This window comes from Mugil cephalus, chromosome 9, assembly GCF_022458985.1.
Source record: "Mugil cephalus isolate CIBA_MC_2020 chromosome 9, CIBA_Mcephalus_1.1, whole genome shotgun sequence".
In the NCBI taxonomy this organism is placed as follows: Eukaryota; Metazoa; Chordata; class Actinopteri; order Mugiliformes; family Mugilidae; genus Mugil; species Mugil cephalus.
The window spans coordinates 22,750,995-22,762,769 of NC_061778.1; the positions used below are offsets into that span (position 1 = coordinate 22,750,995).

Consider the following 11,775-nt stretch of genomic DNA (forward strand, 5'->3'; position numbering starts at 1 on the left):
CTACGTGCGTGTATATTCAGGAAGAATATACGACTGCAGTGGTAGCTATGAAATGTCTGACCTTCACCTGAACCTACAACTCACCTCACTTCCCACAGGAAGTGGCAACCTAGCCGCAGGAAACGGACTATTCACATATTTATAAAAAGCCCACCATACAATCAGATACAGAGTGGCAAAGAGCAGGAGACTGAATTTGCCACTATTTGACAGAGTTGAAATAAATTACTATTTGATCCCTAACTAATTAAAAACACACCTTTTAATTGCCTTTGAAATGCCCCTTATTTTCATCACAGTCCACTCTCCTGCCTTCACAGCAGCACACGCCCACTCACAAACTCTATAGAGCTATTTATATCTCGATTGCATGATAGAAAGCATATTGTCCCTTATTTGTTGGGTCTGGTTGCCTGCTCTGCTTGTATCATTGCATCATTCTGAGTGGAGGCAGCAGTCCAGGCTTTATGAATGAACTGAGTCTCCGCCAGAGGCTGGGAGATGGCACCGATCCCACTGTGATGTCACTCCAGAGACAAGGAGAAGAGAGGGAGCCTTATGAAACCTCCCATTCATTTGTCTCTCTCCCTCTTTTTCTCTTCGTGCCCACTCCCCTGATCCTCTTGTCCTGTGATGGGCTCATATTACAGGCTGGTGACTCACTCCCGCCCTTGCCCACTCGAAATGATCCCTTTGCTATCTTCCCCCGGCCTTGTCCTGCCCTGCCCAGCCCTGCTTGTTCCAGCCCAACAGACTTTGGCCCTCGGCCGCAAAATTCCCAATTTCACACCCACGCTCTGGCGCGCAGGCGAAGACGGCTGCTAATTTAGTTTGTGTGTGTGTGTGTGTGTTTATATGTGTCAGTTTAACAGCCTAAGGTGCCAAACGGAACCTCCATCTAAGGTTTTGGGCGGGTCTTGCTGATAAGGGCAGGACTGTAAAGGTGCGCAGCATGTCGGTGAGAATCCCTTTGGGCAAATATTGTTGTCGCACTCAGCAGCTTGCGCATTACTCGCATCATGGCAAGAGGGGAGTGGCTAATCAATACCTTTTACTGTACACCCAGACTAAACATCAGTCTGACTTCATCAGTGATTCCCAGAATAGATGGACTTATTATATTTTCTATATCATTATAGAGATGCTCTCGTTTTATAGTTTTCAGCGCAGACATTTGTTTTTTAGTTTTTTTTGTTTTGTTTTTTTGAATCTTGTTAGCAAAATGCGAATGCCTTAATGTTGCCTATGGTTTACAACCACTCCCACATTTCGTGAGCTAAGTGGATGGTACTCATTTTGCGGACAGACCCACACTGTCTAATGTGGAAAGTGATGACTTGTGGATGCTCTAACTCTCGGTGCATACTGACCATGCTGCGTCTAATGGGACTCGCAGGCATTGAAATCGTATCAGGACTTCATCATTTACTAGAGATTGTCTAGATTCGTGCTCGCCTCTTCCACTAATGGATGCACATTGTACATTAGCACTGCCGCAGATAACTTTCATATGGATCATTCACCATGGATACTGCTCTATTATCGCTTCACTTTGAGTGTTTGCCTTTCAGCATCGCTGTGCCCTCTGCTTTTTTTTAAGATTTCAACTTGGTTCACTCTATATAAAGAAAGCCATCTATGTCATTGACATGGAATTGCACCTAACAGTCCAAACTTAGAACACATTTGCGGCGCTTTGAATTGCTGCTAGACAGTAAACAGAAATCCCACTTCAAACTGATTTTTAGCTGGGGAAACAAGTAATTCAAAAACAAAAGAAATTACACAAATTGCAGTGCACGTTTCTATTCCCACTATAATCATGGTTCATATATTTCTCTCTTCAGAGTGTCTCAAGTTCTCATGCACCGTGGTGTTGAGTGTCTTTGATGGAGGATTTAGTGCTAAAGTGGGTTCAAGTCTGTGCGGGCGGGAAAACGCTGGGGCCGGGTTGATAAAAGCGTCGCGGAGGGAGGGGCGTAAACGGTTCGAAAGTGCAGACAAACTCCACTCGATCCAGCTTAAATAAACTGCCACATTTTGCCTTTGCCTACACATCAAAGCACAGACTGTCTGAGCCCCGGCCCCATCTCAGTTTGCAGCCCTTTGCAAGGCTAGTGTCTGCAACATGTACGTTTTTGCACTACCAACGCGACTTGAAAAGAAAAATGAGCTCGAGCTGGAACAGCCTCGCTGGCAGGGGCAGCTTTGCTCAAAGACAGCTTGCTCAGGCCTTACTTTATTTTACAAAACGACACGGTTTATTTTGACATGCAAGCTGCATCTGACAATAGCTAACTGATGTCTGATACGACACTATAAAAGCATGTTTATTCTCTGCTCTTCGGCCTTGCTTTTCCTTCTGTTAACTTTATGTTTGTTCACCAGTGTAACAAGGAGCGATATATTATTACAGGCCTAATTGAATCACATGAAGAAGCAAAGGACTGTGTGTCTTCTGTGTCTGCAAGGTTTCTTTCTTTAGAGAGAAAGAGCAAGAGGGGGAAAAAAGAGGGAAAAACTCCTAAAGACAGTTTTAAAAAAAAAACTCGGAGACCTAATTTTGCTAACAGCCAGACAGACATTGGTTACATGGGCAAAGGGGGGGACAGCTGCTGTGCATTCCAGACGGGGTCGAGACGTCAGCGAGTGGTGAAAACAAGCTTGAACTGTACGTCGCCCTAGTGTTCTGCTGGCAGATAAAACCACCAGCCGGCGGAGATGCCAGAACATCTGGGTTCGGCGAGAAGGGAGCGACGCAACTTTTCCTCGCGGCTAATTTGCCCTGAGCCCTTTTGTGATCTGGCTGTTAATGATTTAAACTGACGCGGTGAAGAAAGATGAGCTCAGGAGATAGGCACGTTGCAGAAGATGAGGCCTGATTGAAAACTTGATTTAAACCTCTGGAGGCACAGTGTGACCCATTGCGGTCTGTAACTTCTGCCTTCCACACTTTGCCCTCCAAATCAGGCGAGATAACAATATCGCATCACGCTGCACACCAACAGTGCAGACAGATGCCAGCGTTTGCTGCGTAAGTGCGTATGGGCACTCTGCAGATTGAATGATAAAAAGCGCCGGTTAATTGGAGCTCTGTGGAGCACTTTTGTTTCTATTTACAAGTCATTTGTCGAGTCGTGGGTTTTTGGCCGTCTATTCTAGTATTAATTGCCCGGGGGGTCTTTTCCCCTTCTCCCCTAGTCATCTCCTCGGCTTTGCCCCCTTATCCCACACTTCTGCAGCCTGCTCAGTCTAATTAGATGAGTGCGAGTCATCAGGCACTGTTTAAAGTCATCAAAGGGAGCTCTGTTCCCCACTGGGTGCCCACTGGCTGTGAGCAGGGAACAGTAACTCTAGTGTGTGACCGAAACCCTCGAGACGGCCCACCCCCCCCTCCACCACCCCTCTAAGTCTCCAAGCCACCCGCCGGCAGCCGCGGTGACATCATCACCTCATCCCTTGACCCCTGACCTGCCAGAATGTTTGACCCCGCGCTCAGTCCAGTGACAGTAGGCCCACTGTGTAGGGGCAACATGGTAGGAGGGCCGGCAGGGGTCACGGTGTCGCTGATGGGCACCAGACGCTGCTTTCCCACCCAGGATGCGCGAGTAGGAGAGAGGGTAGTGTTTGAAGTGTTTGTAAATAAACTTGCACGTCTGTTTTAAAGCGGAGTGCCAGATGAGTGGGATTTGCCGAAGGGTTCCATCAGTGCTGGAAAGAAAGTGTGTTTGAAAACTGCTTTAACACCGAGCGCGTTTTTTCTAAAAAATATTAGAATTAGATGGAAACATGCACACTGTGTTTTACATCCATTGCTGCCTTGCTTTTTTTTTTTGTTTTTAAATTTTTATTTTATTATATCCAAAGCTGTGACAGTTGTTTATATAGATTGGATCTGATATGGAGACAGCATCTGTCTAGACAGAATGTAATTGTTGAACTTTATTGTTGATCACGGTGGACCTAAATGTGTTGATTTTGTTTGTGTGTGCGTGGCTGCATTTGTGTGAATAACCGAACCACATTCACAAGGCTCTCTTTCCTGCCCTCTCTCTGTCTCAATTCAATTTTCCGTTCAGTGAGCTTTATCGGCATGAAATATAATACAGGATGCATTGCCGAAGCTTGGGTTGTCAATAAGAATTCATGCAGTGTGCGATTTTGCCGTATTAGTATTTCAAATGTCAAATGAAATGGATAATGGTCTTACTCCGAATAACATTATAATCCACATTGTTTGTCTTTTGTGATTGGCAGATCCGGAGTGTGGAGATGTGCCACTGCTAACTCCAGGAAGTAAAGAGATGATGTCCCAGGCTCTGAAGGCGACTTTCAGCGGCTTCACGAAGGAACAGCAGCAACTGGGTATTCCCAAAGGTAACACTGTCGGGTTGCTTGTGTTCTCATTAGCCTCTGTTAACATTTCCAGCGTGGAAATCAAATCTCATCAGTAAACCACGAGTACTCAAATCCAGCTCTGTGTGTCACATGTCAGGCGCGCTCGTCCCGGATCCTTTCACACTAGCACCCTGCTTTGGGGCATTCGGCGAAGAGAGGCATTTCTTCGAAAGATTGGCTGAAAACAGTAGTAGAGCCAGACTGGCTGCCTGCAGCATCCAGAGAATCTAGACAGTGAACTAATGAGTTCGTAAACTGAAGCAACCACACCGCTTTGTGCTGCTGCTCGGGAACAGCAGGATTTTCAGAATCTCTAACAGTGGATTCGACTTTTCCTTTCATTACCACTTCTGTTAACATGCGCTGCCGTCGCCTCATTTGTTTGTGAGCGCTGGGAGTACGTTTCAAGGCTGAACAAAGTATAGCACATTAAGCCTTTGTTGTCATATTAGTCACAGGTTTGAGTAAAGTGTGTAGTACACAAAGATGATATATGATGGCAAATATTAACAACTGTAATCCTCCTCAGATCCCAGGCAGTGGACAGAAAACCACGTGGCTGCATGGCTAGCGTGGACAGTGAATGAGTTCAGCCTGAAGAACGTTGACTTTGACAAATTCGGCATGAACGGAGCCAGCCTGTGCGCCATGGGGAAGGAGCGCTTCTTGGACTTAGCGCCCGACTTTGTCGGTGACATCCTTTGGGAACATTTAGAAATGCTTCAGAAAGGTAAGGCCACGGAGCATATTCAGTGTACTGACTTAAAGATGATTTAAAAAATAAGAGACTAAGATAATAATAAAAAAATAGTTTAATTAACAGATACCTCATAGGGTGATATCATTCCTTACTCCAGTTTGATATTTGCTTTAGTAACAGGAGCTAAACAGGAAGACACCATTTAGCGCAGGTCATTAATTTTTGATAATGCTGGATGCAGTTACATGATACGTGAAATCAATGACGAGGTCACTGACGCTCGCTCTCTATCTATTTTTCATGAAGAGGATACAAAGCATTACCCCAACAATGGACTGACCTCCAACTTCCAGGAATCCCGCTATACCTCAGACTATTTTGTCAGTAAGTACTCACCACAGTCCTTCTTAGTCACTCTGTCTAATATCTCGCTTTATGTATGAATGGAATGATGGAAAGTGGTTCCGTGAATACAGTAAGTGCATACATTTGGATTTAGTAGCAGACTTAGTCATTACATTTTTGCTTTATTTTCTTGATATTGAGCCACAATGCACCTTTCCGGGTTAATATAGTACATGCTGACCATATATCCTAGAAAATGATAAAAAAAAAAAAATCCCAAAATCCTAGGCAAGATTGGGTATAATCAAAACTTGTCCTTAAAATCTCCAAAATTTGTCTTACACACTCAATGCTGTGTTTTGTTACAGGCTAGTCACACTCTAAGCACTTGGGCAGCAGTTCAGCACAAGAGGGATAATGACTCCACTTTTCAAAGATTGATCTTCCTCCTCTGTTTTGCTCCTTGTTTTCCTTCCCCCGCTCCCTGTCTACACCCCCCGTCCCCCTTTGTGTCTGCAGGCTATGGTGTTGAGCATGCTCAGTGTGTCCCTCCTTCTGAATACTCAGAGCCCGGCTTCATCACGGAGTCCTACCAGACACTTCATCCCATCAGCTCGGAGGAATTGTTGACGCTCAAGTATGAGAGTGAATACCCTGCAGTCATCCTGCGAGACACGGCCCTAAACTCCATGCAGGGCGACTATTTTACTGTGAAGCAGGAGGTGGTGTCCCCTGACAACATGTGTGTGGGACGCCTCAGCAGAGGTGAGGGCGTCATGTGCTGATTGTGGAGAATGTAACTGATTTAATGAGACGTTAAAAGTATAGCCCTGCAGTGACAAATGCGTTGCACATAGATCAGATTCAACAGTTTGTTCGTGGTGCCTGCGTACGGAGCACACCTACATTTGCATGCCTGCGTTCGTGTCAATGCATGTGAATGTTGAGGGTTTCTGTGGGTGTTAGTCGGCGTGTGATTGTGCTCAAGCTAGCAGAATCTTGTCATGCCACACCAGCGTGCAAGTATTAGAAGAGAAGAAAAGCAGGCCCTCTGGTTTGTGGTTCAAGCAAACCTGCATGATACACTCTAGAGTTAGTTGGGAAAAAAAAAAAAAATACATTGTTTTCGTCAGGGTGATATACTAACCAAAAGCCGCAGGGTGTTCTCTTCTTGCCGCCCGTCCTCCATGTAAAGCAGTTCAAGTGGCGTAACCTTCAAGAACATTTTTTTTTCTCTTGTTTTTGTTGGCTCTTTTTCTTGAAGGTTCTGCGTAAGGAGATAGAGGTGTCATCCTCAGATGGCGAGCGTTGGGTTTTCTCATGAAACCGTTTGCTTTTCTGAATGTGCGGGCTTGTTTTCCCTCCCAGTTATTGTTTACCGAGGAATTAGCAGCATGGTTTACATTTAGAGACATAAAGCCAGGGTTTTCTCCTCACAAATCTCCAGCTGTATAAATGAATAGCATGTGCCACGTACACCATACAAGCCTCCTTGCAGCATTTTGCGCGTTCGCCCACAAGGTCTGAGGTCCAATCTTCCTGCATCACGCATACCAAGCTTTCGAGCGTTGCGTTGTTCCCTCTCGACGTGGGAAAGTATTTTTGTAGCACTACTGATATCCACATGTGGCTTCAATTTAACCAGTTGTAGATTTCGGCATCAGCAGAGGCATTAGCTGTCATTTGTTAAAAGACTTGCCATTGAAAAGGCTCCTCTTATCTTTCACGAGGGCAAAAGAAAAAAAAATAACAAGACAATTTGCATGATTGTCTTCCATTTATAATCAAATCCAAATGGTGGTTGTAAAACCGAAATGAGGTGTGAAATGGAGAGAGATGCTGCACAACACGGATCACTATAGCTTAGCTTATGTCACTCACGTCGTATCAGGCGGTGGTGGAGAAACATGCCAAACTAAGTCACCTTCTCAAAGATAAAACATTTTAAATTCGTACGTGACGTAAATTTAAGCTTTAATAAAGTCTTCTGAAATGAGGTAGATTTTTTTCTAAAACAAGTCTTTCTTCCCATCTCCTCCCAGGTAAGCTCGGAGGCCAGGACTCCTTTGAGAGCATCGAGAGCTTTGAGAGCTGCGACCGACTGACCCAGTCATGGAGCAGCCAGTCATCGTTCAACAGCCTGCAGCGGGTACCGTCTTACGACAGCTTTGACTCGGAAGACTACCCCACCGCCTTGCACGGCCACAAGCCTAAGGGCACCTTCAAAGACTATGTGAGGGAGCGCTCAGACCTCAGCAAGGATAAACCCGTCATCCCAGCAGCGGCACTGGCAGGATACACAGGTAAGACGTCTGGAAAGTCATACTCCGTGAATAATAATTTTGTACGAGCTCACCTTGAGCTTGAAACGGTGGTTCAACATTTTATTGGCCATAATGTGGGATTTCTCTCAAACAAATGACACTTTCTAATTAGTTTCCAATTATTCCCTGTGGTTTCTGCATGCCATCGAATATGAACTCAGGTCTACGAGTAACGCGACTCAGTGCACAGCTGTAACACACTTGTTGATGCTCTGCAAAAGCCCCAGATGTGAAGGTGCCTTGATGCACCACTTTTGAGACCGAAGGTAGAAAGAAAAAAAAGAAAAAAAACGTCAAAAAAGAAACACCTATTTCACACAAGCAGCCCAAGTTATGCACTTCACAGGAAACAAAATAGATTTTGCTCATGCCTCCTTTTTTTTTCTTCTTTTCTCTCGCTCTCTTGTTCTGTCTCCACTTCTCATCTACCTCCTTGTTATCTGCTGCCCGCATCTCAACCTATTTTTTCCAGGTCGTCCTAGCAACGCTGGTGAAACATAGAAATTATGCCTGCCCCTGCACATAACACCAGAGTAAAATTATCTCTTCATCTCGCGAAGCGTCTTCGTACTCATACATGCTCGAGAAGCGGCACTGTGCGTTTGTGTGCGTGTGTGTGTGCGTGTGTGTTCTTCTCGTTGATTAAGATGTGGAGATATTTGCAGGATCTTCTGAAGCAGATGCACTGTTTTAGCATCTGTCATGGTTTTTTTGGTAAGAGGAAGGAGTAAAGGCTGCCACTGTTGCTGCTCTATTTGGGGGTATGCATTAACACACTGAGCCACAAGTGCTATGTTTATGATTATATGAGCTCAGGAAACTGACAAAAATAACTTCAAGGTTTTTCTCTCACTGAGTTAACATTAAACACTGTAGCAACACACAAAGGAGATGCCCCTCGCATCACGTGTTGCATACCTTTCTTGGTGATTTGTTTAGTTAAAACTGCTCCAGATCAAAGCTGGATAATAAGGACAGCTGAACACTGCAGACACTGATGTGAAGCCTAACAACGAAATGCTAGGGACTTTTTTTTTTCGTCTTGTTTAAATTATAGTCACAAGGCTGCAAGATTGCCAGCGCTGGAAAAGGGGGAACTCCGAGCATAATTTATAACGTCACAAACAATGCATACATCAGATCCCAACAGAATGCCCAAAGAAGTTGGTATGCACACATCAATTGGTCATCTGTGTGGTTATTAGTTCAAAAGCCACTTAAAGAACAATGACTCATTCATTTGTAACGATGTTGGAAAGATGTCGTAATGTATTTCTAATCAAATAATAGGGACTGAGACGTGGTCTAAAAGCCCTCTAGAAGCATTAGAGGCTGTGCTGCTGCTCCCTGATACAGCAGACTAAAAATAAATGTATGCAAACAGTATTATGTCTTGCAAACTGTTCTTAAACAAGCTTCTACCTCGATGGAGGTTCGGATGGAACTGTAAGGCCGAGTATTTGGAAAAATGTTACTCCCTAACCTTTCCAAATGAACATTTAGACCCTATTTAACATTTGAATCATGGCCTGGCATGTACTTATTACAACAGAGTGGACCTCCAAATAGCTTGTTCGTGATACCATGTCAACTTTTCAGCCTGATGCACAGTAATGCAGTCTTACTCAGTCTTACGGAGCTTTTTGCTGAATGGAAAGAGGGGAACATGAAAAGAAAAAAAGAAATCATCCTGTAACACCCCACTTTTCTGAATGAGGAAAATGCCCAACAGTCTGCTGGGGTCTTCTCTGTGTTTAAGAGCAGTGTAGTACTGCAAAGACACCGGCACTTTTGTGTGTACATGTAATTTTAAAAGCGATGTTTATGACAGCTCGACCTGCTCGGCTTCCTGTCCCAGTCACGGGGTGACAGGTGACGCTTAGCGAGGACAGGGAGCCTGATAAGGCTGCAGAGAGATAAGTGAGGCTCCAGTTGTCATCTCCGTGGTTTCCTGTGACAATTCAACATTTACACCTCTGTCTAGTCTAACATCAGACTGCCTTTCAGCAGCCTATAACTCTCTATTTGAATCATAGCACTTTGCTTTGCCACTTCTCTGTTTCTCTGTCTCACAAGTACAAGTCTATGCACACGTAAGGCTCTCTTTTTTTATATTTGCTTTAAAACTCTGTTTAGTCAAGTTGAATTTAATTTTAAATCGATAATGAAATGCTTAACATGTCCGTTGTCTTAACACGTCGCATATTAACAACCAACGTTTTAATCACGTGTTTAACTTGTCTTTTTTAGCTACATGTACCAAACGTTCTTCCCACCCTTTTACCACACTCTGTGCTTTTTCAATGAGGCCTATTGTGCATGAAGATTGAAACATATTTTTGGAAACTTTTTTGTGTGTGTGTGAGTTAAGGGGTCGCCTACATTCTGGCATGAGAGCACAGGGCGCTGGTATCATTCTCATGTGGGCTCGCTGTTACAGTAGCAGACTTTTGGAATGCAAGTCGTTCTGTCTGAAAGGGACCCAGTGTTGCAGAGCCACTTATTTTTCCAAACTCGGAGCGGCTGTTGTCATGCACCTTCTTTAGCGCTCGCAGGGGAAAAGAGGGCTCCGAAATGCCATTTCGAGTGTTCAGCCCACACGCCTGTTTCCCTGAAAGCTTTTGTTTGTTTTGTGTAAGGGTACATTTAGGTTTTCTGAGGCACTCGAGAGAGGTGACTTATGCTTAGCTCCAGTTTTGCTGAGGCGGTGCGCTGCATAGGCAGGTGTGATTTCAACATGCGAGCCTCAAAGGTGGGTGGGTTCGTGTATGCGCTGAGAAACCACACGATCAAAGTGCACTGAAGTGAATCTAGTTCAGAGATAAAAACCAACCTCTTTTGATTGTCTTTGTTCTGCTTTCCCCCATTTTCCGTGAGCTGTATTAAACTCTTGTAATAACAGTAGCATTAGGTTTTAACAAGTTATTCAATTTCTCTTTATTCTTAAAAGATGCGTGCAGTTTACAGACGACTTAGCAACTGCTCTCTCACACACACACACACACACACACACGCACACACACACACAGCCTGTATTCGAGTTCTAAAGATGTGCTGCTAAGGTCTAAAGGCAGCAGCTCTTATTTTAAAATGGTGATTTCATCAGTATGGAACTCCTACAGACACAGGCTCTAGATTCACATACTGCACAGGGCAACTGCCAGACAAGGGGATACATGATGAATGGGACTGTTGTATTTAGGAGGACATTTGGTTCCACTGCTGTGCTTCAGTCTGACCCATATTAGAGGGTTTACTTTGTCACCCTTCAGATACAAGTGAATAATTTGCATGAATATTTAACGCTTTCATATATAGCAGAATTGTTGCAAGAGACATAGTACTCTCTTGTCCTGTACTTCTTTCAGCTCTTTTCCAAACAGCCTGTTCCTCTTACACTGCTGTGCATTAACAAATAATGTCTGGTTCTAAAACATTTCAGTTTGTTGTCAGTCAGTTACGCAGAAAAGTGTCTCATCGTGCGTAACCTCTTGGGTTACATTTGGCATTAGATCTCGTTGCCACAAACTCCCACACCTCGAATGATTCCCCCACTAACCAGCGTCTGCACGAACAACAATGGGTCCCTCACAGTGTAAACAGCTCTTCTATAAATGAACACCTTCTCTCTCCCCCTCTTCCATCTGCTCTGCAGGCAGCGGCCCCATCCAGCTGTGGCAGTTTCTTCTGGAGCTGCTGACCGACAAGTCTTGCCAGTCCTTCATCAGCTGGACAGGCGACGGCTGGGAGTTCAAGCTTTCTGACCCAGATGAGGTGAGAGGTTGTGACCCTGCTGGTCCACTGGCACACATGCTGGGAGGTCCTAAGTAGTTAGCCAGATGAACAAGACGTCTTCTTTGTTAAGGAATAAATTCAAATGGTTGAATGCCTTTCACAAAGTGTATCTGATGTAGTTTTGCATCAGGTACAGCTTCTAAATATCTTTCCCAAACGCGCAGCTTGATTTGCCTTGATTTTAATCCTTGCAGCACATGTTGATTTTTTTGC

General features: G+C 44.5%; 1 protein-coding gene across 2 annotated transcripts in view; it reads left to right on the forward strand.

Moving 5' to 3' along the window:
- Positions 1–11,775, forward strand: part of ets1 (v-ets avian erythroblastosis virus E26 oncogene homolog 1) — a 35,871-nt gene that overhangs the window by 20,901 nt on the left and 3,195 nt on the right. For both annotated transcript variants that reach the window (XM_047593951.1, XM_047593953.1), the window contains 6 exons: positions 4,258–4,377; positions 4,928–5,128; positions 5,405–5,482; positions 5,963–6,208; positions 7,486–7,746; positions 11,423–11,541. In XM_047593951.1, coding sequence (XP_047449907.1) covers positions 4,258–4,377; positions 4,928–5,128; positions 5,405–5,482; positions 5,963–6,208; positions 7,486–7,746; positions 11,423–11,541 — 1,025 coding nt within the window. The remainder of the gene's footprint in view (positions 1–4,257; positions 4,378–4,927; positions 5,129–5,404; positions 5,483–5,962; positions 6,209–7,485; positions 7,747–11,422; positions 11,542–11,775) is intronic.